General features: G+C 64.6%; 10 protein-coding genes across 10 annotated transcripts; 5 read left to right on the forward strand and 5 right to left on the reverse strand.

The window, feature by feature from the left end:
* Positions 1-194: 194 nt before the first annotated feature.
* On the forward strand, positions 195-1,993 carry AMSG_01165 (uncharacterized protein; the record flags this gene model as incomplete). The annotated part of the gene is made up of 1 exon (XM_013906322.1): positions 195-1,993. The coding sequence occupies one exon, from the start codon at positions 195-197 to the stop codon at positions 1,980-1,982; it is 1,788 nt and encodes a 595-aa protein (XP_013761776.1). The 3' UTR covers positions 1,983-1,993.
* Positions 1,994-2,314: 321 nt separating this feature from the next.
* Positions 2,315-6,568, reverse strand: AMSG_01166 (uncharacterized protein; the record flags this gene model as incomplete). The annotated part of the gene is made up of 3 exons (XM_013906323.1): positions 2,315-6,097; positions 6,320-6,453; positions 6,535-6,568. 3 exons carry the CDS (start codon positions 6,566-6,568, stop codon positions 2,405-2,407), a joined length of 3,861 nt encoding a protein of 1,286 aa, XP_013761777.1. The 3' UTR covers positions 2,315-2,404.
* Positions 6,569-7,332: 764 nt separating this feature from the next.
* Positions 7,333-8,928, forward strand: AMSG_01167 (uncharacterized protein). Its single transcript, XM_013906324.1, has one exon. The coding sequence runs from the start codon at positions 7,347-7,349 to the stop codon at positions 8,676-8,678; it is 1,332 nt and encodes a 443-aa protein (XP_013761778.1). The 5' UTR covers positions 7,333-7,346; the 3' UTR covers positions 8,679-8,928.
* AMSG_01168 (uncharacterized protein) lies at positions 8,697-9,717 on the reverse strand. The gene has a single exon (XM_013906325.1). It carries the CDS (start codon positions 9,695-9,697, stop codon positions 8,726-8,728), a length of 972 nt encoding a protein of 323 aa, XP_013761779.1. The 5' UTR covers positions 9,698-9,717; the 3' UTR covers positions 8,697-8,725.
* Positions 9,718-10,134: 417 nt separating this feature from the next.
* AMSG_01169 (hermansky-Pudlak syndrome 1 protein) lies at positions 10,135-12,502 on the forward strand. The gene has a single exon (XM_013906326.1). It carries the CDS (start codon positions 10,494-10,496, stop codon positions 12,447-12,449), a length of 1,956 nt encoding a protein of 651 aa, XP_013761780.1. The 5' UTR covers positions 10,135-10,493; the 3' UTR covers positions 12,450-12,502.
* Positions 11,935-14,293, reverse strand: AMSG_01170 (carnitine O-acetyltransferase; the record flags this gene model as incomplete). The annotated part of the gene is made up of 1 exon (XM_013906327.1): positions 11,935-14,293. The coding sequence occupies one exon, from the start codon at positions 14,291-14,293 to the stop codon at positions 12,467-12,469; it is 1,827 nt and encodes a 608-aa protein (XP_013761781.1). The 3' UTR covers positions 11,935-12,466.
* A 1,113-nt stretch (positions 14,294-15,406) lies between these two features.
* Positions 15,407-16,404, forward strand: AMSG_01171 (uncharacterized protein; the record flags this gene model as incomplete). The annotated part of the gene is made up of 2 exons (XM_013906328.1): positions 15,407-16,194; positions 16,233-16,404. The coding sequence occupies 2 exons, from the start codon at positions 15,407-15,409 to the stop codon at positions 16,402-16,404; spliced, it is 960 nt and encodes a 319-aa protein (XP_013761782.1).
* Positions 16,397-19,092, reverse strand: AMSG_01172 (uncharacterized protein; the record flags this gene model as incomplete). The annotated part of the gene is made up of 2 exons (XM_013906329.1): positions 16,397-18,762; positions 18,835-19,092. 2 exons carry the CDS (start codon positions 19,090-19,092, stop codon positions 16,414-16,416), a joined length of 2,607 nt encoding a protein of 868 aa, XP_013761783.1. The 3' UTR covers positions 16,397-16,413.
* Positions 19,093-19,494: 402 nt separating this feature from the next.
* AMSG_01173 (holocarboxylase synthetase 1) lies at positions 19,495-20,584 on the forward strand (the record flags this gene model as incomplete). Its single annotated transcript, XM_013906330.1, has 1 exon — positions 19,495-20,584. The coding sequence occupies one exon, from the start codon at positions 19,495-19,497 to the stop codon at positions 20,572-20,574; it is 1,080 nt and encodes a 359-aa protein (XP_013761784.1). The 3' UTR covers positions 20,575-20,584.
* Positions 20,585-20,615: 31 nt separating this feature from the next.
* On the reverse strand, positions 20,616-22,155 carry AMSG_01174 (uncharacterized protein; the record flags this gene model as incomplete). Its single annotated transcript, XM_013906331.1, has 2 exons — positions 22,016-22,155; positions 20,616-21,745 (listed from the first exon to the last, which is right to left on the reverse strand). The coding sequence occupies exon 2, from the start codon at positions 21,333-21,335 to the stop codon at positions 20,616-20,618; it is 720 nt and encodes a 239-aa protein (XP_013761785.1). The 5' UTR covers positions 21,336-21,745; positions 22,016-22,155.
* Between the last annotated feature and the right edge of the window lie 688 nt (positions 22,156-22,843).

Below are 22,843 nucleotides of genomic sequence, written 5' to 3' on the forward strand. Positions count from 1 at the left end.
GCGGTTGTAAAACGCGGATATGTGTGGTGGTGGGATGGACGTACTACTGGTGCACGTTTGGAGAGGAATGGCTTTGAGGTGGGACGGGTACCCCCCCTTACGCACCCCCCTCCCCCCCCCCCCGCCCACCTTCTCCTCCTCAAACGCCACAACGGCAACGACTTGACGAGAGGCGCGGTGAGGCAAGGGCGAGGATGGCGCTGCTCCAAGCCCGACCTGAGCGGGTAGTCTTTGCTCCCACAAGTCACACTGCAGAGAAAGGGACAGACCGAGCCTCTTCTCCTGCTCCTGTCCTCACCAAGCGTGTCCTCCTTCGCTCCCTCGAGCGTACTGCTGCTCTCCGCGTCGAGCTCGCTCGTCCCGCACATCCCGCCTATGCTCTGCGAGGGCCGACATCCGTCCTCATTCCGCCCAAGGGCACCCTTCCCCTCACCATTGAGCTGTCGGTCGATGCTCTGCGAGGTCATGCCATCTCAGATGTCGTCTTTGTCCGCGCCACCCGCGTCAAAGATCTCGCTCTTGGCCGGGGCGAGGCCTCGGACGACGACGACGATGATCCGTATACTGTCGCTGCCGGCATGCCGCCGGACTCGCCCGGCGCCGTCCAAGAGATTGCTCTGGTGCTGGAGATGTCAGAGGCTGCCGAAAAGCTGGCCTCGGCGCTCTCGCCGCCGCGCCGCTCGGTCAAGTCGGCCATGATGCCGCGTGACGTCGCCCGCGCCATGGCCCGCTCCTCCCGGAGAGTCGCCGAGGCCCGTGAGCGCAAGCGCGCTGAGCTGCTTGCCTCCAAGTCAACGGGTGTGCTCGGCGGGAACGCCGGCTCGGCAAAGTCAAAGGCCAAGGCCGCCCGCGCCCGCTCCACAAAACGCTCGGCCTCGCTGCGTTACGGCCACAGCCGGCCCGGCGGCCCGCTCGACGACATCGACGGCGTCGTGGCCAACGCGCTCAAGGCCGTTGGCCTCGATGAGACTGCACTAGCCTCCTCGTCGCGGAGACGAGGCTCAGACTCGGGCTCGGGCTCGGGCTCCGCCCGCCGGCACGGCCGCCGGTCTGCTCCCGCCGGTCGCCTCGCTGTCGCGGACATGCCGTCGTTTGCCGCCAACCCGTACAACCCGGACCTCTTCTCGCACATCGACATGGACGAGTACCGCGCAAGCAAGGCCGCCGCCAAGGCCGAGGCGGCCACCCCGCTCAAGGAGCGCGAGCGCGGGTGGAACACCTCGGTCGTCCACCCCGAGTCGCGCTCCAAGACCGGCCTCGCCCCGGCGCTCCGACACAAGAACAAGCTCGACATGTCAATTTTGCAAAAGCGCAAGCTCTTCCGCAAGCAGCTCTTCGAGTCGTCGATGCGCCAGGCTGGCGTCCCCGACAGCGACTCGTCCGACAGCGCCGGTGCCGCAGGCTCGTCCGAGGCCTCACCCAGCGGCCCGCCCTCGGTCCGCTTCAGCAACACCACCAAGACGCCGCCCGCCGCCCGCTCGCCTGCTCGATACTCCTCGCGCTCACCGTCGCCGGCCCGCCGCGGCGGCAACATCCTTCCGCCGCTCCATGCCCGCCGCATGTCGGCCCCGCCATCGCCCATGCGCTCGCCAGAGGTCTCTCCCATCAAGCGCACCGGTGGCCGCTCCTCGCCCTCGCCGTTCCCGTCACACGCCCGCCGCTCCGCCCGCCGCTCCGCCCGCCGCAAGAGCCCCATCGAGTCCGAATGGCAGCGTACAGTCACCACCGAGCACCGGAACCACCTCGAGGAATCCGGCTACTTTGCCAAGCCCGTAGCCGCCCGCCCGCACCCGGCATCCATCCCGCAGCTCCTCCATCCCGACTCGCGTGGCCACCGTCACCGCTCCTCCATCATCGTCGGCGGCGACCGGCCGCTCGCCTCGCCGGCCTTCTTTGTTGACGGCTGCTACTACAACGCTCGCGGCGAGGACGTCTCCGCCATGGTCATGAAGCTGTTCCGCACCCCCGAGCTGTCGCCGTGAGCCGTCGCCAGCGAGCCATCGGCTGTAGGCCCTCATCCGATGCCGTAAATCCAACACGTTGTCATCCGGGAGTAACCCCGCCCAACCTACACCCAGCTGTCAGAGCGTCGGGTGATGTTTACTATGTGTCTTTCTCGAGGTTGGCCTTTTCCGACGTCGGCGTCGGAACCTGGGTTTTGTGCCGTGATCAACTTTTTGACGCCTCTCCCCCTTCGCCTCCCCCCCTAACCCCCCCTCCTTCACCACCACGCTCGACCACACACATGCCCGGCACAATGCGAGGGACAAGGACACACAATCTGTCGGCAACTGTAGAAAAGTCTACTATCTATGCACTGATAGGTTTGCTTGTGCATGTGGTGTGTGGGCTCGGCGCAAACAAAACTCGACACGACGCAACCACTCGCAGGCGGTCGACTCGTTCAATGCAGCGAGACAGTGTCCGAGGCCGACTCGGCTTCACCCTCGTACTGGGCAGCGGCGGCTGTGACGATAGGCTCGGGCTCAGTGTCGAGGGTGAGTTCCTCGAGCTCGTTGACAGCCTCGCGAAGGAGCGAGTTGGCAAAGTAGTCAAAGCCTTCGAGCCAGAGCGCGTTGTCGCGCTTGCGGATGCGCTCTGCATAGAGCAGGGTGTGGACGCGCTTGTCCGAGGCGGCGTTGAGGGCGTCGGCGAGGTTGTTGGCAAGGAACTCCCAGTCGGTCGAGCTCTGCTCGAGGTCGCCCATGATGAGCTTGCGCCCGCGCTGCCGCATGGCGGCGAGAAAGTTGCGGACTTCGCCCTTGGACTGGATGTGGAGGAGCGAAACGGAGCGGAGGACGTGGCTTGCGTGCGCGTTGAGGTACTGCACGTAGTCTTCCATGACGTAGTGCTTCTCAAACGTTTTGGTCACGTGGATGCCGCCCTTGTACACCGGATGGTGGTTCCACGAGTACGCGCGGAGCACGAGCTTGCCGTCGGCGCCAAAGTCGGCGAGGCCGCCGACCGCAAGATTGGCGTCGGTGTAGTTGGGTGCCGAGAAGACCGTGATGAGCCGTGGAAAGTTGTAGTACTTGGACTCGGCGGCGACGTCAAAGCCCGGCTTTTGCTGGTGCCCGCGCAGGATGCAGAGCACATCGTTGCGCGCTAGAAAGTAGTCGGCTGCCCGCGCTGTGAACAGGTACAGGCCCTTGCCGCGCGAGTTCTTCTTCCAGCTCGACTTTTTGGTCCAGTCCTTGGCCCGCGGCCCGCGCCGGAACAGCGAGCTCTTCTTCTTCACCGCAGCAAGGTCAAAGACCAACCGATCGGCCTCGACCAGGTACCGATTCCCGTGGATCTCCAGCAACGAACGCGGCAGCATCCACGCATCCGCCTCGACCGCCCCACTCCACTCGGGTGGCGGTCCAGAGGTGGCCGGAATCAGCGGCGATGGCGCAAACGCCGGCGCCGGCGACGACGACGATGAATCGTCGGGCCGCGTCTTGGAGTACCGCGGCGCAGGCCGCATAGACTTTGACGACGAGTCGGACCCTGACTCGCGCTCGCTCGACGCTGTTGCTGCGGCAGATGAAGAGGCTGACACCGACGCTGCGACTGATGAAGACGCTGATACCGGAGGCGACGACGTTGAGAGAGAGGAAGAGGGAGAGGGAGATGCCGGCCGAGATGAGGTTGGTGACGAGGATGACAAGGCCGGGCTTGAGCTACTTGAATCCGGGTCCGAGTCCGAGTCCGGGTCTGAGTCCGGGTCCGAGTCCGGGTCCGAGTCCGGGTCCGAGTCCGAGTCTAGGCCCGAGTCTGGGTCCGAGTCTGGGTCCGAGTCTGGGTCCGAGTTCGGGTCCGAGTCTGGGTCCGAGTCGGCGTCTGAAGGCGTTGATGCCGAAGCCTTTCCAGCTGCGGCCCTAGCCTTGCTCTTGCTCTTGCTCTTGCTCTTGACATCCGAATCCGCGGTACCCGATCCAGAGTCCGACTTGGACGAAGTAAGCGCCGCCTTTCCCTTCCTCTTCCTCTTGCCCTTGCCCTTGCTCTTGCCCGTGCGCGAGGCCTCCTCCTCCTGCTCCTCGTCAGCTTCCTCTTGCTGCTCACCGCGCGAGGCTCGCCGCCCCCGACGGGAGACCCGGCCTTTGGACGAGCTGCGGAGGCTAAACCGCCGCCTGGACTTGGACTTGGATTTGGATTTGGACTTGGACTTGGATCTGGCTTTGGCCTTGGCCTTGGCCTTGGCGCTGGCCTTGGCACTGGCCTTGGCGCGGCGCTTCTCCTCGCGGCGCTTGTGGCGGAGGGTGTGGACGTCGTCATCCGAGTTGGCGGCGAGGACCTCGTCGCGGGCCTCGGCTAGGAAAGCCGCGGCGGCGTCGTGGCGGGCAGTCGAGTCGGCGTCGAGCGTGCGGGCCATGCGGGACTGCGCCTTGCGGAGCGCGCGGGCCTGCCAGCTCGACATGGCCATGTCCTGGTACGGATCGTTCCACATGACGCCCCGCATCTCGCCCTTGCCGCGGATCTCCTTTTTCTTGGTCCGCGAGACGGCGCGCATCGTCTCGAGGCCCGGATGCTCGCGATCAATACCGCCATGAGCGCAGAACATCTTCTTCGAGCCGCCGTTGCCGTCGGGGACAGAGAGGACGGCGGCAGCAGGGAGGCGGGCAAGGACGCCCATGAGCGCGTTGAAGACCTCAATCGAGTATTTGGCCTCGACCTCGACCTTGGTCCCGCCGGAAATCGGCTTGGCCGCCATAGCCTCGGACTCGTGGTTGCCGCGGAGGAGGTGGACCGAGTCCGGGTAGCGGACAAAGGCGGCGAGGAGGAAGAGCGCGGTCTCTGCCGAAAAGTAGCCGCGGTCGACGTAGTCGCCGAGGAAGAGGTACTGACTCTCGCCGAGCGGACCGCCCGTCCCGAGAATGTTGGGCATGTCGTAGAACTGGCCGTGAATATCGCCAATGACCACACACGGGCCGTCCACCTCGAGCAGCGATGGGAGCTTGCGGACCCGGCGCTTGGCGGCGGCAATGATGGCCAGCGCGAGCTGGGTTGTCAGCCGGCCTTCAAACAAAAACTGCTCGTAGACCATGTCGAGGTCGAGAAAGTTCGCGACTCGTTTGCCCGACGGCGCGAGCGGCCATGCGTCCTTCAGCTTGAGCTTCTTGGTCCGCGGATGGTAGAGGACCCAGAGAACGGCCTCGGGTTCGATGCCAAACTCGGCGAGTGTGTTGCCGGTGCTCAGCATCTGCGTCGAATCGGGGTCCAGCAGCTGGAAGCCCTCGTAGTAGACGCGCAGGAGCGCCAACGGCTGGCTGGTCACCTTGGAGATCTTGGAGAGGAGCGTGCCGATGGTCGTCGAGGCGCGGACGACGACGCGAAAGGCACGCCGGACGTAGAACTCGCGGATGTGGAGAACAAACGAGGCGTCCGAGTCCGACGCCACCCACGAGTACGAGAGGTTGTCAACCGACTCGGTGGTTGTGCAGCCTTCAGAGTCGCCAGCCGACCGCAGGCCGATGCGTGCCGCCACCGGGACGTCGGCAGCTTCGTCCGAGTCGAGCTCGCGGAGCGAGGATTCAAAGTCGGACTCGTCGAGCGGCGGCAGCTCAACAACGTGCCCGTCGTACCCGAGGTGGCGGGCAAATTGTTCGAGTGTGAGCTGCCCGCGCTTGCCGCGCCGGTGCTTGCGGAGCAGCTCTTTGCGGCGGCCCTCGTCCTCGTCGGCAACAACCATGCGGATGTACGCCGGCGAGACGCCGGCCTCCACCAGCTGCACCTCGTCGGCCATGCCGATGTCCCACCCGTCCGACTCGGCCCAGTCACGCCGGCCGAGCTCGTCCATCACCTCACCGAGCGCATCCTCGGAAATGACGCCGTCCGAGTCGCTGTCGAGTTCGTTGAAAAGCTCGTGAATGAGCCGGTACTTTCCGTCCTGCGCCCGCTTCAGCACCGCGCAAAACTCAAAGAACGACAGCACACCATCGGCGTCGACGTCGGCTGCCTTCAACATTCGCTCGACGTCAGCCATCCCATCCGTCGACGACTGCAGCAGCAGCGCAATCGGCGCCAGCTCTAGCACCGAGATCCGGCCCGTCGAGTCCGTATCCACCAGCTCGAACGCCCTGCGAAAGTTTTCAAACTGCGCCTGTGTCAGGTTGAGCTGTAGTCCCAGCCGCAAGCCAGTTGACCGCCCGCCCGTCCGCCCGCCCGCCCGTCCGCCCGCCCGCCAATCATTGCCAGTTAGTCAGCCAGCCATCATCCCCACGGCACCCTCTCCCCTTGCGCCCCTCTACCCTTGCGCCCCACGCCTCCTCGCCCCAGCGCCCCACGCCCCGACCCACCCGCCCGTCGTGGTCATCGCTCCCCCGCCACCCCAACCTACCGTATCCACAATAGCATCATCAGAGAGCGAGTACGGCTCGTCGTCGTCATAGTCAGAGTACTCCCCGCTGTAGCGGGAGGAGCGCGAGGAGAGCGAGGCTGAGCCAAGCGAGTCGACCGAGCCTGGCGCCGTCCCTAGCGCTGTGAGCGAGCCTCGGGTGGAGCCCCTCCTCGAGCTCCTCCTTCCAGACCTTCTGGAACTACGCCGACCACTACCTCGTGACTTGTTGCCAAACGGCCATAGCCGCATACCCGTCAAGCACTCTCTGCAGTCGGGTGTGTGCCCTTCCGCTCTCCCGCTCCTCTCTGCCGTTGCTGACCATCTCGGCTCACTCGCTGCCAACGCCAGCGACAGGCAAGCGACTCTCCCGCTCGCCGGTGGGATCCAGCACGCCACATATCAGCACGACACACTCACAATTGCACTCTCTATGCGAGTACCTGTTGAGCCCCCTCCCCCCCCCCCCCCCCTCCCCTACACCATACATCAGCACCTGATGCACTTCTCATCCGCACCGCGCACATCATTACCACATATCATCACCACACATCATCACCACACATCATCACCACACATCATCACCACACATCACCACCACATATCACCACCACACATCATCACCACATATCATCACCACATATCACCACCACACATCATCACCACACATCATCACCACATATCACCACCACACATCATCACCACACATCATCACCACATATCATCTCCACACATCAACTCTTGATCCGCTCCGCTCATGTCGTCTCACTCGATCGCCCTCAATCAAACTCATCATCACCACCACCCAACCAGACTGGTGTCACGCGCGCACGCTTCAGTGCCTGCCTGCTCCACCGCCACACCTTCCGCAACAGGCACGCACTGACAGCGATACACAGACACACACACACACACACCTCTCTGCGTTTAGAGGTGAGGACAGCCCCCCTCCCTCTCGCCTCCCCTTCCCCGCCACTCCCTCTCATTCCGTATGACTATGCTCGCTCGGTGCCGTGGCGGTGTGGTGGCTATGGCTGTGGCTGTGGCAATGGTGGCGATACTCTCGTGCGGGGCGGTGGTGGTGGCAAGTGAAGCGGTCGGCCGGTCGCAGCCGCAGGCTCTGCATCTGGCACTGGGCAACTCAGCGGATGCGTATGTAGTCTCGTGGCTCACGCTCGATGAGACTCGTACGAGTACGGTCAAGTATGGAACGGCACCTGGGGCGTTGGACAAGATTGCGACCGGATCGGCGAGGATCTACGACCATGTTGGCGGCGGATTCAACCACTTTGTCACGCTTGACGCGCTTCCTGCCAACGCCAAGATCTACTACTTGGTGGGTGATGCAGAAGGTGGCTTCTCGGACGTGTTCTTCTTTGAGACTCGGCGGGCCGAGGCTGGTAAGGCACCGATGACCTTCGCCATCTACGGTGATCTCGGGCTTGACAAGGGCGAGCCGTCGATTGCCGCCATCAACAGCCACGGGGCGCAGGGCGAGTACGACTTTGTGCTCCACCTCGGCGACATTTCGTATGCCAACGATGCCATCATCTCGCACAACTCGACCCACGACTACGAGGAAATCTGGCGCGACTGGTTTGCTGCGCTCGCGCCGACGATGACCCGCACGCCGTACATGGTCATGCCGGGCAACCACGAGTCGTGGTCGCGGTCGCCGCTCTCGGGCATCCAGACCTTCAACTTTACCGTCTACAAGTACAAGTTTCAGATGCCCGGCGCCGCCGCCGGCTCGGACACCTCGATGTTCTACTCGTTCGACTATGGCCTCGTCCACTTTATTGCGCTCTCGACCGAGACCGACTACGACGGCCACCCCATCGATTTTTACGTCAAGCAGTACAAGCAGGTCAACTGGCTCCGTGCCGACCTGGCCAAGGCCGCCGCCAACCGCGCCAACGTGCCGTGGATCATCGTCATGGGCCACCGCCCTGTCTACTGCACCGGCTCGCCCTACTCCAAGGACTCGGTTCCGACCGAAAACTCGGCCACCCTTCAGGCCTGGCTCGAGCCGCTCTTCAAGGAGTACCGCGTCGACGCCTACGTCTCTGGTCACGCCCATCGCTACGAGCGCCAGTTCCCGACCTACCGCAACCAGCCGACGTCGCGCTCGTACACCGCGCCCGGCGGCACCGTCTATCTTGTTTCGGGCGGCGCAGGCAATGTCGAGGGCCACTCATCCGGCGGCGCCGACGCCGTCTGGACCGCCTACAAGAACATCACAGACTTTGGCTACTCGACCATGACTGTCGTCAACGCCACCCATCTCGAGTGGCAATGGCGGGTTTCGGCCACCGATGAGCTCGCTGACGCCATCACCATTGTCTCGGATCACGACTGGTGATGCGCTGTCGTGCCTGGCCGCGTAAACACCTTCTTCTTTACGCTTCGCTAGTGCTCCTGGTTGTAGATGTGCGAAATGGCCGACGCCACGATGCCCTCCGCCGCCTCGACCGCAGACCCAAACGGCGCCTCCTGGATGTGCAGCTCGCCCGAGCCGTCCGAGTTGAGGAATCGCCATGCCCTCGTCGTTACGTCTGGATGAGCACCCACGCACATGGACGCCAGCGCATCGTCGCCAGCCTGCATCAGCGCCCAGCCCTCACCGCACATCATCCGCCAAATCTCGATCCGGTCGCCGTTCTCAGCCCGCCACCTTTCGACAGTCACCGCTTCCATCTCCTCATCGCACACAAAGGCTCGCGCAGGCACCGAAGCCCCGGACCCGGACCAGCTTCCTGCTCTCACCCGAGCAAGCATCCGCTCAAACAGCCGACCGACTTCCATGTGAAACAGCGGCGGGAGCTGCAGGATATCGCTGTCGACGTAGTCATCACGGCCCCGGTCCATCGGGACCACTACCGCCATTGTCTCGTCGAGCGATCCAGCATTGACCCAGTCGATCACCATCGCCCGACTCGCCGCCTGCCCGACCGAAGCAACTGCCTGCGAGTTGCCTGCGGCAGTAACCGAAGTTTCGATCGGCACGCATGCCGCCGGCAGTGGCTCACCTTCGACTGCCTCGCGGCAGTAGGTACCTGCAAGGACAAAGAGCCACGAGTTGGCTGGGAGCATGCGGTTCCACGACGTGGTCTGCCGCAGCACGACCTTGTCCGCCCCCAGCATGCCCGGCATTAGATACGCCTCGGCACCAGCTTGTTCCACCGCGGCACGACCTTCCACCACACTCGCCACGCCGTCGTAGATCAGCACGCCCGTGTTGGGCCCCAGCGACTCGCGGCGGGTAACCTCAGCAAAGACACCGGAGCCATCGCTATCCACGTCCACGCCTGCCATCACTTCCTTTGCCCGTTTCCCCCCGGTCTCTACCTTGATCAGCAACCCGCGCACCTGAGCAGCCATGTTGGGTCGATTGGAAATGCCAAGTGAAATGGAGCAGGACACAGCAGGGCCAGTGACAGCCATGGTGGCATGGTAGTGCCGATGTTGATGGCAGTGGTCATGGTGATGGTGGTGACAATGGCTCGGACGACAACGATCGACCCACAACCATGTTGGCGATGATGACTCTGACTCTGACGACAACGATGACTCGGACTCTGACAATAGCCGACCATCCATCCCCATCCCCATCCCACCCCCATTCCCATCCCCATCCTGATCCCGATCCCCATCTCCACCATCATTACCATCCGTCCACCTCCGCCGCATTCATTCCCTCTATGAACGAATCGTTCCCTCCTCCCCCTTACCCCCTCCCCCCCCCCACCCACTTCACCCCCTCCCTCCCCCCTCCTCCTCCTCCTCCTATTCCCTTCTACCCCGGGAGGGATGAAGTCGTTCATTATCACCGACGACGTGGGCACGCCGCTGTACCTCGACCACGAGCTGGACGACGAGGCCAGGATGGTGTGCATGCAGGTGGCAGCGACGCAGGACCTCATGTCGACCAACTTTAATCAGTGTTTCAATGGCTTTCGATGTGGTGGTGGTCTCGAGTGTGTGCTCATGAGAAAGTCGGGCATTCATTTGATGGTTCTCTCCGATGAAGGCGAGAGTCACAACGCGCTCGTTCGTCAGCTCGCCCTCATTCATGCCATGATGGTCTTTGTCTTTGGCTCGCGCATGCTCCGCAAGCTCAAATCGCCCATGCAGAGGGAAAAGGCAAAGGCAGAGGCGACTCTTCGGAGATGCATCGATGCTCTCATCCACTTTTGCGCCACAGAGCAGTCGTTTCTGGTCTCCTCGCTCGAGCGCCTCGAGGTCAACGACGATCTCCGTGCCCGCTGCTGCTCCGCCCTCGCCGACGCCGTCGATGCCTCGCCGGGAACCTTCCACGCTCTCCTTTTTGTCGGCTCCAAGCTTGTGGCCCAGTACTCACGCGAGCGGGTTTTTGAGCTCCTTCCGGCCGACATCTCGCTCATCACCATCTACTTTCACTCGCTCTTCTTCCCCAAGTCACGGACGGGGCAGGGCGCACTCCGCACCGCATCGCCGCCGCCAGGCGCTGTCAAGCCATCTGGCGCGCCACCGTCGCCGGGCTATCGCGACGACGTCTCGGTCTCGTCGACCCAGGCCCGCGCCTCGGCCTCGGCCGCCCGCGCCGCCGCCGCCGCCCACGGCTCGCCGACCTCGCCGCAGGTTCCGGCCACGCCCGCGCCCCGCGCTCCACCCTCGCCCGACGCCTCGCCCATCGCCCCCGCCGACGACACCCAGCTGGCCGACGATGACGACGACGACCTCTCCACCGCAGGCTCTGTCGCCGCGGACGAGAGCCTCTCGCGCAAGGCGTCCGGCCGCGGCCCAGGCTCGGCGGGCGTGCCCATTCCGAGCCCGTCCCATGGGCATGTCGACGCTGACGACGTCGCTCGCTCGACCGCCAACGAAATGTTCTTTACCCCGCATGACTCGGTTGCGGCCTCGCTCGCCCGGTCAAACATTGTCCTCCGCATGCCAAGCGCCCGCTCCCGGCTCATCCACTTCCAGCTCGCCGGCCGTCTCGCGTCCGTCGTCGCCACTCAAGCCGACCATCTCGGCCTCTTCGGTCACCACCGCTGACGAGGCATACGCTACACCCACCGCCGAATCTCTCACCACCGCCGCCCGCCTCGACGCCTCTATCGAGGTCGAGTCGGCGCTCTACCGCTCCGCTTATGACACCATGATCAGCGCGGCCGGCGGCGAGAGAAGCGGCGGAGTGCGCCCCACTCAAGCGGCCGGTACTGCTTCAGCGGGAGGAGCTAACGGCGACGACGACGACGACGATGATGATGACGACGACGAGGTCTTTGTTGACGCCAAGGGCAAGCTCACCCCGCGCGACGCCCGCTCACGCAATACGTCATTTGACGAGCTCCCGCCGCTCGACGACGCCCCGCCTGACTCGCTGCTGGAGACAGTCTTTCTCCATGTCAACGGCTCGCTCGTCCCAGGTAGGCTCTACTGCGCGCTCCTCGCACCCAACACCTCGCTTGTACTTGTCTCGGAGCGCGTGGCGGCGTCCGAGGCCGAGGCCGAGCAGGCACACGCCGCGTACGTCCGGCAACTTGTCCAGCGGCAGCTGGAGACCTTTGTCGACTTTTTGGTCATCAAGGCCCAGGCCCACATCACCATGCTCTCGTACTTGTACTACTTTCCGGGCATGGTCCACTTTATGTTTGTCGACCGGACCCACGAGCAAGTGACGGCGCCGACGATTATCCCGCTCCACGGCCGGCTCGCCGAGCCGGACTCGAGCACTGGGCCTGAGCCGTCGGGCTCAGTCGCGTTCATCAAAGCCCGGGTGTGGGACCTTGCCCGCCACGCCCACGAGGCGCTCGCCGCCGGCTTCACCTCACTCGCCCTCTACAAGGACGGGCTCTGCTACTCGTACCACCTGGTGGCTGAGAACGGCGACGGCGAGTCGCTGCCGATCAGCCTCCCAGCCACCCCACAGGGCAACGCGCTCGAGCTCAACGCGCTCAAGTCGGTCATTGCGGCGCAGCACCCGGACGTCCGCCACCTTCGCGTCTACGAGCTGTACGCGCTCTACGTCGGTACCCTCCCGCTCGAGTCGATCGGCCAGTGTAACGCCCGGCTTCTCTCGATGATCCGCGAGGACCGCTCGCTGCGAGTCCTCCGGACGCTCGAGCACTACAACGTCTCGTGGTATTGAGCCACCGGGTAGCGTGACTAAAGCTTGGCGTCGTCGCGCGCAAAGACAGCCCACACCCGCTGCAGCATGGCGTCGAGGCTAGAGGCGAAGGCTGCCGCCGACGGCGCGTCGCTGCCGCGGGCTGATCCTTGTGAGGTGATGTTGAAGACAAGGCCGCTGCGCCGGACTCCGTAGCACACGCCAAAGCCACGGTCGACGACAGGGCCAAACGCTGCCGACGCCACCGGATCGGTCACCTGCGAGGTCGAGAGCGCCCAGGTCGATGCCGCGGCCGTGGCATCGCAGACGAGAGCGTGTGGGAGCGAGAGCTCGAGCGCTGCACCTGCGCGCTGGAGTCCGAGAAGGAGCCGGTCGACACCTGCGCCCGACGCCGCGGCGCGCGCCAGGGCCGAGTGCTGCTCCGCTGCCGTCCGCGCCTTGGCCTCGAGCTCGTCGGGCGTTGCATCGCCGCGGACGAGGCTTTCGACAAAGGCAACCATCTGAGGGCTTGCTGCCCGCAGGGTCTCGGTGCGGCCTGCGGCGAACCGGCGGGTGGTCACCGACTCGTAGGTCGGTGCAGCTGTGCCGTGAAGCGCATAGTATGCGGCCTGGATGGCCGCCTGGCAAAAGGCATCAGGCGAGATGCGGGCGACGGCCTTGATATGGTCCTTCCCAAACTCGTCAAAGCGCAGGACGGCGACGTCGAGCGAGGCCGCGAGGTAGGTGTCGAGCCAGGCGCGGGCCGAGGCAGTGCGGGCCGCGAGCGACTCGGCAGCTGCACCGACGAGGTCGAGACGCGCAAAGGGAGGCGCGACAGCCTGCGGGTCTGCGGCGCTGGCTTCGGACTCGAGCGCGCGCGCCACGGCGGCGCGGGTGACGAGGAGCATCGGCATGCCGTCGACGCCCGAGTGCTCGCCGTTGAGTGCAAGCGCCCCGTTGGCGTAGACCAGCCACGAGAGGGTCTTATCGAGCCATCCGTCGGTGGTGGTGAGGGCCGAGGCGACAAGCTCGGCATGCGCGCCGGCGGCCGGCGCATCGGCTTCCAGGACAAGCTCAAAGAGGGCGTCTTGGAGCACGCGGTAGCCGTCAGCGTCAACGATAGTCGAAGCCTCAAGCCACTCATCGCGCGGAAGGGCGCAGAGGACGCCGAGGCCAGCGGTATCGGTGCGTGCCGCCGCATCGTCGACCACCGCTACCAGAGTGGAGGCGAGCGAGGCCACGTCGCCGCCATCGCGGCCGAGCTCGACCACGTATGGGTGACCATGCGCCCAGACAACGACGTGATAGAGCGCAGTCGACGCGGCGTGGAGCACGTCGGAGCCGGGCGCCGGCAGCCGACACGAGTTGAACAGCCGCGGGTAGGCGGCAGTGCAGTTTGATCCGTTCTCACCAGGGATGACCTTGTCCTCGTGCCAGCCGCGGGCCAGATCGCGAGTGGCAAGCATCAGCGCTGCTGCTCGGCGGTATGGGCCGTCTGTCAGCGGAACGTCAAACACAAAGGCGTAGTTGGAGTTGACCACCAGCGGCGCGCGGAAGGCCAAGTACGCCGCATCAAGCCACCACGCCGAGAGCCATGACTCGCACGAGGAGCAGGGATCGACTGCGACATGACCAGCATCGGCATCGGCATCGGAAGTTGCGGCATCGGCAGTTGCGGCAGAGGCAGCGGCAGAAGTGGCAGCAGTAGACTCGGCCCGGGCGTAGAGGAAGCGGAAGAGGGGCTCGAGCGCATCGGCCGTCTTGGGGCTTGCCAGCTCTGCAACCAGCGACTCGAGCGCAGATGGGGCGGTGAAGGGGGCGAGCGACGGCGGAAGGGCAGCGCGTAGTGTCTCCAAAGAGGGTACCGGGAGCGGGGGGAGGGCCATGGGGTGGGCTGTGGCCATGGAGTGGAGTGTGGCCTTGGCCCGGGCCCCCGCCGGCCACCGTCGCCGTAGGCGTCGCGGGCCTGGCTGGCCTGGCTGTCGGCGAAGCACACTCGCCCCCAATCGTCCTCGCCTGTTATCCTGATCGCCATCTCGACCACCCTCTTCAGTTTGACCGCCCGTATCCCTCGCCCTTGCCCCTCGCCACTGATCGCCCTTGCCCCTCACCTCCAATCGCCCTTGCCCCTCGCCACTGATTGCCCTTGCCCCTCACCTCCAATCGCCCTTGCCCCTCGCCACTGATCGCCCTTGCCCCTCACCTCCAATCGCCCTTGCCCCTCGCCACTGATTGCCCTTGCCCCTCACCTCCAATCGCCCTTGCCCCTCGCCACTCCCCGCCCTTGCCCCTCACCACTCATCGCCACCCCGATCGCCACTGGCCGATCTCTTGCCCAAAGCCCGCTCGCCCTCACCTCCAATCGCCCTTGCCCCTCACCACTCATCGCCCTTGCCCCTCACCTCCAATCGCCCTTGCCCCTCGCCACTGATCGCCCTTGCCCCTCACCACTCATCGCCCTTGCCCCTCGCCACTGATTGCCCTTGCCCCTCACCTCCAATCGCCACCCCGATCGCCACTGGCCGATCTCTTGCCCAAAGCCCGCTCGCCCTCACCTCCAATCGCCCTTGCCCCTCGCCACTCCCCGCCCTTGCCCCTCACCACTCATCGCCACCCCGATCGCCAGAGGCCGATCTCTTGCCCAAAGCCCGCTCGCCCTCACCCTCGTCCCCAATCGCTCTCTCCTCGGTCACCACTCCCCTTGTCCGTGCTGCCCCAACCCTGAACTGGCGCCACCCTCCCCCCTCCCCCCCTCTCCACTGCCCAACCACTCCACCCACTGGCAAAGGGTCGAGCGGAGCATGTCCCGGGCAAGGGCAAGGCCAGCAGACGCAGCATGGTGGAGGCAACGTGCCGAGGCGGCCGAGGCGGCTGTGGCCGAGGCTGAGCGCAGGGCGAGCGAGGCGGAGGCTCGGGTTGGCCATCTCAACGAACTGGTGGCTCATCTACGACTGGCGCTGAGACGGGAGCGGGCGGCAGCGCAGGTGGTTCGGGCAGAGATGGAGGATCTTCCGCATGAGGACGATTCAGATGTTGAAGCAAGGCTGGGCACTGTCTTTTACGAGAACTTTCGCCTGCCCATCTCGTCCATCATCGACAGGCTGGAGAAGGAGACCGAGCTTCGCATCAAGATCCAAGGCAGGCTGGCTCGCCTCCAGGCCTATGTCGAGGCAGCAGGTGGGGATCTTGCTAGCAACGCGGCACCGCTCCTTGCAGGGCCGGACCGGAGTGGCCGGGGTGGTCCCGCTGCGGTCACCCAGGGCCGCAACCGCTCCATTGAGATCGCCGACACGCCGCCGGCCTCGGTCGCCGACTCGTCGTCGGACTCGTCCGAGTCATCAAGCTCGGGCGTGCTCCTCCTACCGTCGCCGCCGCAGGCTGCTGTGGCATCGTACATTCCGCGGCTGACACCGGTGGCGTCACCGGCGCCGCGCGCGCCGGCCATGGCACCGGCGCCGGCGCTCTCGCCTCTGTCGCCGTCGTCGCCGCTCTCTCCGACCCCGCGCTCGCGACCGCCGCCGTCCCCACTCCTCTCACCGGTTCTCCGCGCGGCGTCGCCAAGCCCACCGCTACCGACGTCGCCGCCACCGCCGCGGCCCGGGCCATCGCCAGCCGACATTGAGTCGATGGTGGAGGACCGTCTCAAGACCCGTCTTGCAGCCGCCACAGATCGGATCCGTGCGCGGCTCAAGGCCCAGCTCACCGCCACCGTCCAGGCCAGGGTCGAGGCCGAGCTTGCAGCCTGGGCCGACACTTCCCCCGGCGCAGACGAACGATCTCGCGCTCGGTCCAGACTCCCGGAAGTGGCCTTGCCGACGCGAGCAGAGCCACCGCCGACGCCGCTGCCGAACGTGCGCTGCGGACCAAGCTTGAGATCCGCAACGCCCGGCTCCACGCCCGGATCGTCGACCTCATGGCCATTTTGCACTTGAGCGATGTGCCGCGGCCAGGGCCCGGCGCGCCGGCATCACCGTCGTCGCCGCCGCCGCGGTGGTGAGCGAGGGTGTTACTCTGTGACACAACGCTTGCTTAGGGCCGCGTCGAGCCGCGCCACGCTCAACTGCCACTTTCGCCACGAGACCTGCGACGAGAGCGCGAGCGAGGCCCGCTCTTGACGACGAGCCTCGTAGTAGACAGGGAAAAAGTCGATGAGCCGCCTCAGCTTGTCCACTCCGGCCGCGTCGAGGCTCGCCAGCGTCGCCGCCAGCTCGCCGTCGCTTAGGTCACACGAGGCGAGGACAAGCGTGTTGAGGCAGCAGAGGTTGTCCGACGACATGGCATGGATGTCGAGCGCGTCGAGGACCGCACTAAGAAGCGTTGGCTGGAGAGGCGCGACCCATGCCGCCGCCCGTCCGTCGGTCTTTGACAGCGCAAGAATGTGCCGAACAAAGACGTTCGACGCGACGAGGTCGGTCGCCACCACATCGCGCATGAACTCGCTTGCACTTGTACGGGCGCGCTTCAGTGCGTCCTCGACCCGTGCCAGCCCGTCGGCGTTGCCATGGACAATAGAGCCGAGAAGATCAAAGGCCGAGAGGGAGATCGAGGGAACTCGGGTGAGTTGCACCAGCCGCGCAATGAGCGCTTCCGACGCAAGCGCGTTGACCACCTCGGGCTTGTGGGTGTACCGGAACATGACCTCGAGCGCGGCGCAAGCCGGCATGACCACGTGTGCGTCGTCGTCGGCGCTAACAATGAGCTCTGCAAGTGTGTGCGGGAGCGGCATGCTGAGGAGCAAGAGCCGCACTTGCGGACGGGTAACCACGCCGGCGGCGTTGTACAGCGCTCGCAGCGTCTGCGACATGATCGAACAGGGCGCGTGCGACGCGTGGTTGGCATCAGTCGACCGCAGGAACTGGTGGCGTCCGTCGGGGTCATTGCGCAGGCTCTCGACAAGCTCGGCAAGGACGCTCAGGCCGCCACACTCCATCAGCCGCTCGACAAGCGGCGCCTGCCGCGACGACGCCAGAGCGCAGGTGAGCGTGTACAGGATCTCCGACCGCGAGCCCGAGATCGCGAGCACAATGAGCTCGAGCATCGAAATGACCGGCGGGAAGCGAAGGACTGCACCAAGCATGTTTTGGACCTCTGCAAACGTGGTGGTCTGTAGTGAGCTCGTGCCGGCGACGACTGCTGCCGGCACTCTCTCCAGCACCTGCTGCAGACCGCCAAACGTTGACCGGTCTGCCACCCGCGCCATGAGCTGATAGACCATCGGCGTGGGGTTGATCGACGCCAGCAACGTCGAGTGGGTGTGAAAGTCAACCGGGATCTTGAGGAGAGCGACGAAGCGCTCCACCAGATTTGGGACGCCGAGCACAAATGCGACATTGTGCGCGAGCGTGGTCGCCGTCGCCGCATACGCCAGGCTGCTCTGCCGCATCGACGCGGTGCTCAGCCGGGCGGAGAGCGCATCCTCCGGCTCGACGCCAAAACGGATCGACGGCTTCTCGAGGAGAAAGGCGAGGATGCGCGAGAAGACGGCCAGCCGCCGCGGCGTGAACCCAGCCACAATGCCGGCCAGACCCGGGACCATCGTGAGGTCGAACAGTGAGCGCCGCATCGAGAGCACATCCTCCAGCAGCGCCACAACCGTCTCGAACAGGACCGGCTCGCCGAGGTTGACAAAGAGCGCCGACACAAACTCGTCGTTCTCTGCCATACCCACCAGGATGCCACCGCGGCGGTAGCCAAGCTCCTTGAGGATCGAGGCCGCGGCCAGGACGATGCTCACGTGGCTGGCGTAGGTCTCGAGAATGGTGGTAGTCGTGAGCGGCGACGGCGGCGACGGCGCCGGCGACGGCGGCGACGACGGCGCGGGCTCGCGAGCGGCGCTCGCCATCAGAATCTCAGTAATGAGCCGAAGCGAGAACGAGGCCGGCATTGGCGATGGCAGCGGGCCCGGTTCCTTCAGCTCGGCGCCGTTGAACGCGGCTATGATGGCCGGCCAGTCGGCAAGCGGAATTGGGAGGTATGCCAGCCGCGAGATGAGAGCGACTAGGAGCGGAACAATGCGGGTGGTGACCACGGCCTCGGCGACTTGGTCGTGCTCGCAGTCGGGGCTGCTGGCATGCGGTGAGCTGTTCTCGTTGAGCAGGATGCGGAACTTGTCGAGCGGCACAGCCACAGTGGCCAGCGCCTGCTGAAAGGTGCCGAGCGCAGCGGCAGGTCCCGCAGACCACACCCTACGCCACTCTTCCAACGACTCCAGCTTTGCCCGGGGCTCGGCTGTCTCGTCCAACGACGATGCTCTCCCATCCACGCCATCAACCACCACCAGCGCATCGAGCTCGTCCACCAGCCTGCTGATGACATGCAGCGCGGTCTCGACACCCACCAGCACTGGCTCTGATGCCTCTACCGCCGCCAGGGCCACACCATGCACTAGTGATCTCGGCGTGGCTCCTAGCCCCCTCCCACGCGCCACCGCCATCTTTCGCGCCTTTGCCGAGCTTGTTGCCGCCGTCGGGCGATCGAGACCATCAAAGTCGGTCCCATCACCAGCAGCACCAGTCTCGGGCGCCTCGGGTGTGCCAGACGCCTCGAGTGTCTCGGAAGCCTCGGAGGTTGCGGGCGTCTCGTGCGCCTCGTGCGCCTCGGGCGCATCGTTGTCGTCGTTGACAAAGTACGAGCCGGACGCAGCTCTGCTCCCGAACCGTCTGAAGAACCTCACGAGCACCTCCATACGACGCAACAGCATTTCACTTTCCACATCGTTGTGTGCAAAGTCTCTTTCTCTTGCGCTTGCCGCCATGTCTTCTTCCATACTCTGCCTCCCTAGCGGCCCTCCCCACCGCGACATGGTTGCGAGTCAAATGTGAGTGTGAGGACGGCTAGTTGGCCGCCATTCGCTGAGCATATCGATTATTTGTTGTATGGAGTAATCGTTGGACGGGCGGGCGGGGGAGAGGATGTCATCGATTATTTGTTGTGTGAACTAATTGTTGGACGGGCGGGCGGGGGAGAGGATGTCATCGATTATTTGTTGTGTGAACTAATTGTTGGACGGGCGGGCGGGGGAGAGGATGTCATCGATTATGTGTTGTGTGAACTAATCGTTCAAGTCCGCTCACATCACTCACACAACATGGCAGCCGCAGCAACGCGCACAGGAGTACGCGACGTGCTGAGCTTGTACGCAGCAAGTGCAACATGTCGGACGGCGGCGTGGGAGGCGCTCAAGGGCGCCGCGGCCAAGTCGGCGGCCGTGGTGGCAATCGACGAGTCGGCGGACGGAGAGGCTCAGGCAGAGAGCGGCGATGACGCCGTGGTAGAGCTGCGGCTGGGCGATGAGGCTGATGGTGGCGTGGCGGGAGTGGAAGAAGACGGGACAAGCGAGGGTGCGGTGGACGATGGCCCGTTTGAGCCGCACATGTACCTGGCGGCGCTCGAGACCAAGCACATCGGGCGAGCGATGCTGTACGCCGGCGAGGTGACGTCGACGCAGACGCTGCTGCACAAGCATCTGGGCCGGGTCCGGGTGCCTGGCGCGGGGCTCATTGCCACCGCCGACGTGCAGAACGCCGGCCGTGGGCGGCGGACAAACACCTGGGACTCTCCGGTCGGATGTCTAATGTTCTCGGTCCAGCTCGAGGCCAAGCGCGGCGAGGTACTTGTCTTTCTGCAGTACCTGCTCTCCCTCGCCGTCCTCCGCGGCGTCAAGTTGGCTGCGCCTCAAGTCGAGGGCCTGCGGCTCAAGTGGCCGAACGATATCTACGCCATCCCGCCCGGCGCCGACGAGCCGGTCAAGGTCGGCGGTGTCATCTGTGAGTCGGTCTACTCTGACGGCAAGTTCAACATCACCGCAGGCATCGGCGTCAACGTCAACAACGCACAGCCGACGGTCTCACTCGCTCAGCTGGCGCCGGCCCCGACCCGCATCCGCCGCGAGGCCGTTCTGGCCGCCACGCTCAACGAGCTCGAGGCCGCGCTGGCCGTCTTTGAATCGGAAGGCTTTGCTCCGTTCGAGGCCGAGTACCTTGACGCCTGGCTCCACACCGGCCAGCAGGTCCGGGTCGACTCGCTCATTGCGCCGGTGACCGTCGTTGGCCTCACCGACTCGGGCTACCTCAAGGCCGAGGACCCAGCAACCGGGACCGCCTACGAGCTGCAGCCCGACGGCAACCGCTTCGACTTTTTCCAGGGCCTCATCTCCTCTGCACTGTAAACGTCGTGTGGGTTAATCTGTGCGTTTGTGTGCTGAAGGTTCTAGCAGCTGCGGGCAGGCCGCGGCGAGAGCTCGGACGTAGCGTCGACTACAAGCATGGCAGCGGGTGCGGCGAGATCCGCAAACGGCGTCGTTGGCTCGACGCCGCCGAGCGGAGACGAGACCGGCGCTGCCGCCGCAGCTGCGGCGGTTGCCGGCGGAATGACCACCCGCGGACCGCTTCGCCGCCTCGCCGACAAAAGGCGCGGCCGTTTGGATGGCGTGCGTAAGGTGGCGATGCTGGGAGTCTCGACCGCGGGCTCGCGCTTGCGCTTCCGCTGCAGCTCTGCCACCAGCCGAACGTTCTTGTCGGCGAGCGCAGAGGCATGGGTCGACGCCGCCATGGCGTGGCGGACGAGGTTCTGGTTCGCCGCCACAAGCTGCGCATTGGCTGCTTCGAGGTCGGCGATGATCGACGTTGCCGATGAGAGTTTGCGCAGGAGCTCGACAATCTGCGACTGCGATGCTGTCCGTGCAAAGGCAAGGACTCGCTCTTGAACAAGCGCACGCGACGGCGGTGCGCGGCACTGATTCGATGTGCTGGAGCCTTGAAGCGCAGGCGACAGGCCGTCGACATCGGCGTCGGCGTCGGTGTCATCAGCGTCGCCTGCGGCCGGCATGGCCGCGGCTGGCAGAAGGCCGATGGTCGGTGAGGCCGACCGCTCGCGTGCGCGCGGCATCGGGCGCTCGTGGCCGCTGACAAGCGGGTGCTCGAGAGCCATGGTAGAAGTGACCTAGTCTAGTGTGGTCCGTAGACTCCTCCAATTGTCCTGGTTGTCGTAGTGGTAGTAAAGGGATCAGCAGCAGCAAGAACAGCGTTCTTCTCCAGTTCAGCAAAACTCACCAATGACGCGATCGGGTCACGAGACGAGCAAGCGGGCTTGTAGACGGGGGTGTTGGAGATAATCGAGCTAGCCACAATATCCATACGAAGCAGCGCAAGTCGTTGGGCCTGAATGGTCTTGAAGCGGGAGCAAGAGTGCGTGGAAGTAAAAGGCGTAGTAGTCAGCGAGTGTCAACGAGAAGACAGTGGCTCGGGACAATCGGATTGACTCTACAGATGGGATCAATGAGACGGGACGATGATCAGATGTTCGTGTCGCTCAATTCGGATTCGAAGCACCGTGTGTGCCTACATTCCAGCACCCACCACCACCATCATCACCACCACCACCCATTCCCAGAGCCACCACACACATGACCAATACCACAATACACACCCCACCCTGCCCTGTGAGTCTCTCACCCTGGTATCCATCCATGCTCCCAAACAAGCTGGTTTGGTCAACCGCTCCCGGCTTCCAAAACGTTCTGATAGCGCGACACGGGCGGCCAATGGGCGGCGGGCAGAGGGAGGGGGGGGGCGCCATGCGGAAGAGTGGTGGGGAAGGGTGATACGTACAGAGAAAACGATTCAAAGTAAAGAAGACGGAAAGAGTGCAAGCAGCAGCAGGAAAGAGTGCAGTGCAGGTGTGTAGCGGGTAGAAGTCTTGGTCTGACGGAGTGTGTTGATCAGATCAGGTGGTTTCACGGGAGTGAGGTATGGGGTGGGGTGGAGGCGTCCATTCGACGGCGAATCGGACGCCGTTTTAAGGCCACTTCCATTCGAACCTTCGATGCGCGTGACCTGGCAGACGTGGTGGAGCATGGCCTCCCGAACAATTTCGAGCGAAAGCCGGTGGAAGAAGAACGGGCCAGCGACGACGATCAAGGGCTTGAAGGTTGATGGGCATGCAGGCGGAGGACATGATATGATTGCTCGCATCACACCGCCAGCTGCTGCCATGAGATCGTCCAGGATCTAGGCCGAGGTTGGCTCGGCGCGGACGCCGCGCAACAGAAGAGAGGACTCGACCACATACGCGCCCACAAACGCAGTACACGACGAACACTCACTGTACACTGCACCTGTCGGCCCCCAGAATGTCCTTGACACCGCTCAATCCCGATCCCGACCAGGCCGATCCCAATCCCGATCCAAACACCAATCCAATCCGATCCAAACACATCTCGGTCCCGATCCCGACCCTGACCCGAATCTCCCAATCCCGTTACCCCCCCCCCCCCCCCCCCCCCCTTTCCCCCTCCCAAATTTTTATCCCCTTTCCATCCCCTCTTCCCCCCATCCCCTTACCCCCCAAAAACAAACCCCCACCCAAACCCCGTTCCAAAAGGGAAAGTTGTTTTCAATTGGCCCACATGTGGATGTTGGGGGCCCCCTTTCTGATCT

This window comes from Thecamonas trahens (assembly GCF_000142905.1).
Source record: "Thecamonas trahens ATCC 50062 unplaced genomic scaffold supercont1.5, whole genome shotgun sequence".
Lineage (NCBI taxonomy): Eukaryota > Apusomonadida > Apusomonadidae > Thecamonas > Thecamonas trahens.

Excerpts from the sequence above, each read along its gene's own strand:
- AMSG_01167 (XM_013906324.1), top strand. The coding sequence starts at position 7,347 with ATGGCTGTGGCTGTGGCAATGGTGGCGATACTCTCGTGCGGGGCGGTG.
- AMSG_01168 (XM_013906325.1), bottom strand. The coding sequence starts at position 9,697 with ATGGCTGCTCAGGTGCGCGGGTTGCTGATCAAGGTAGAGACCGGGGGG.
- AMSG_01169 (XM_013906326.1), top strand. The coding sequence starts at position 10,494 with ATGCTCTCATCCACTTTTGCGCCACAGAGCAGTCGTTTCTGGTCTCCT.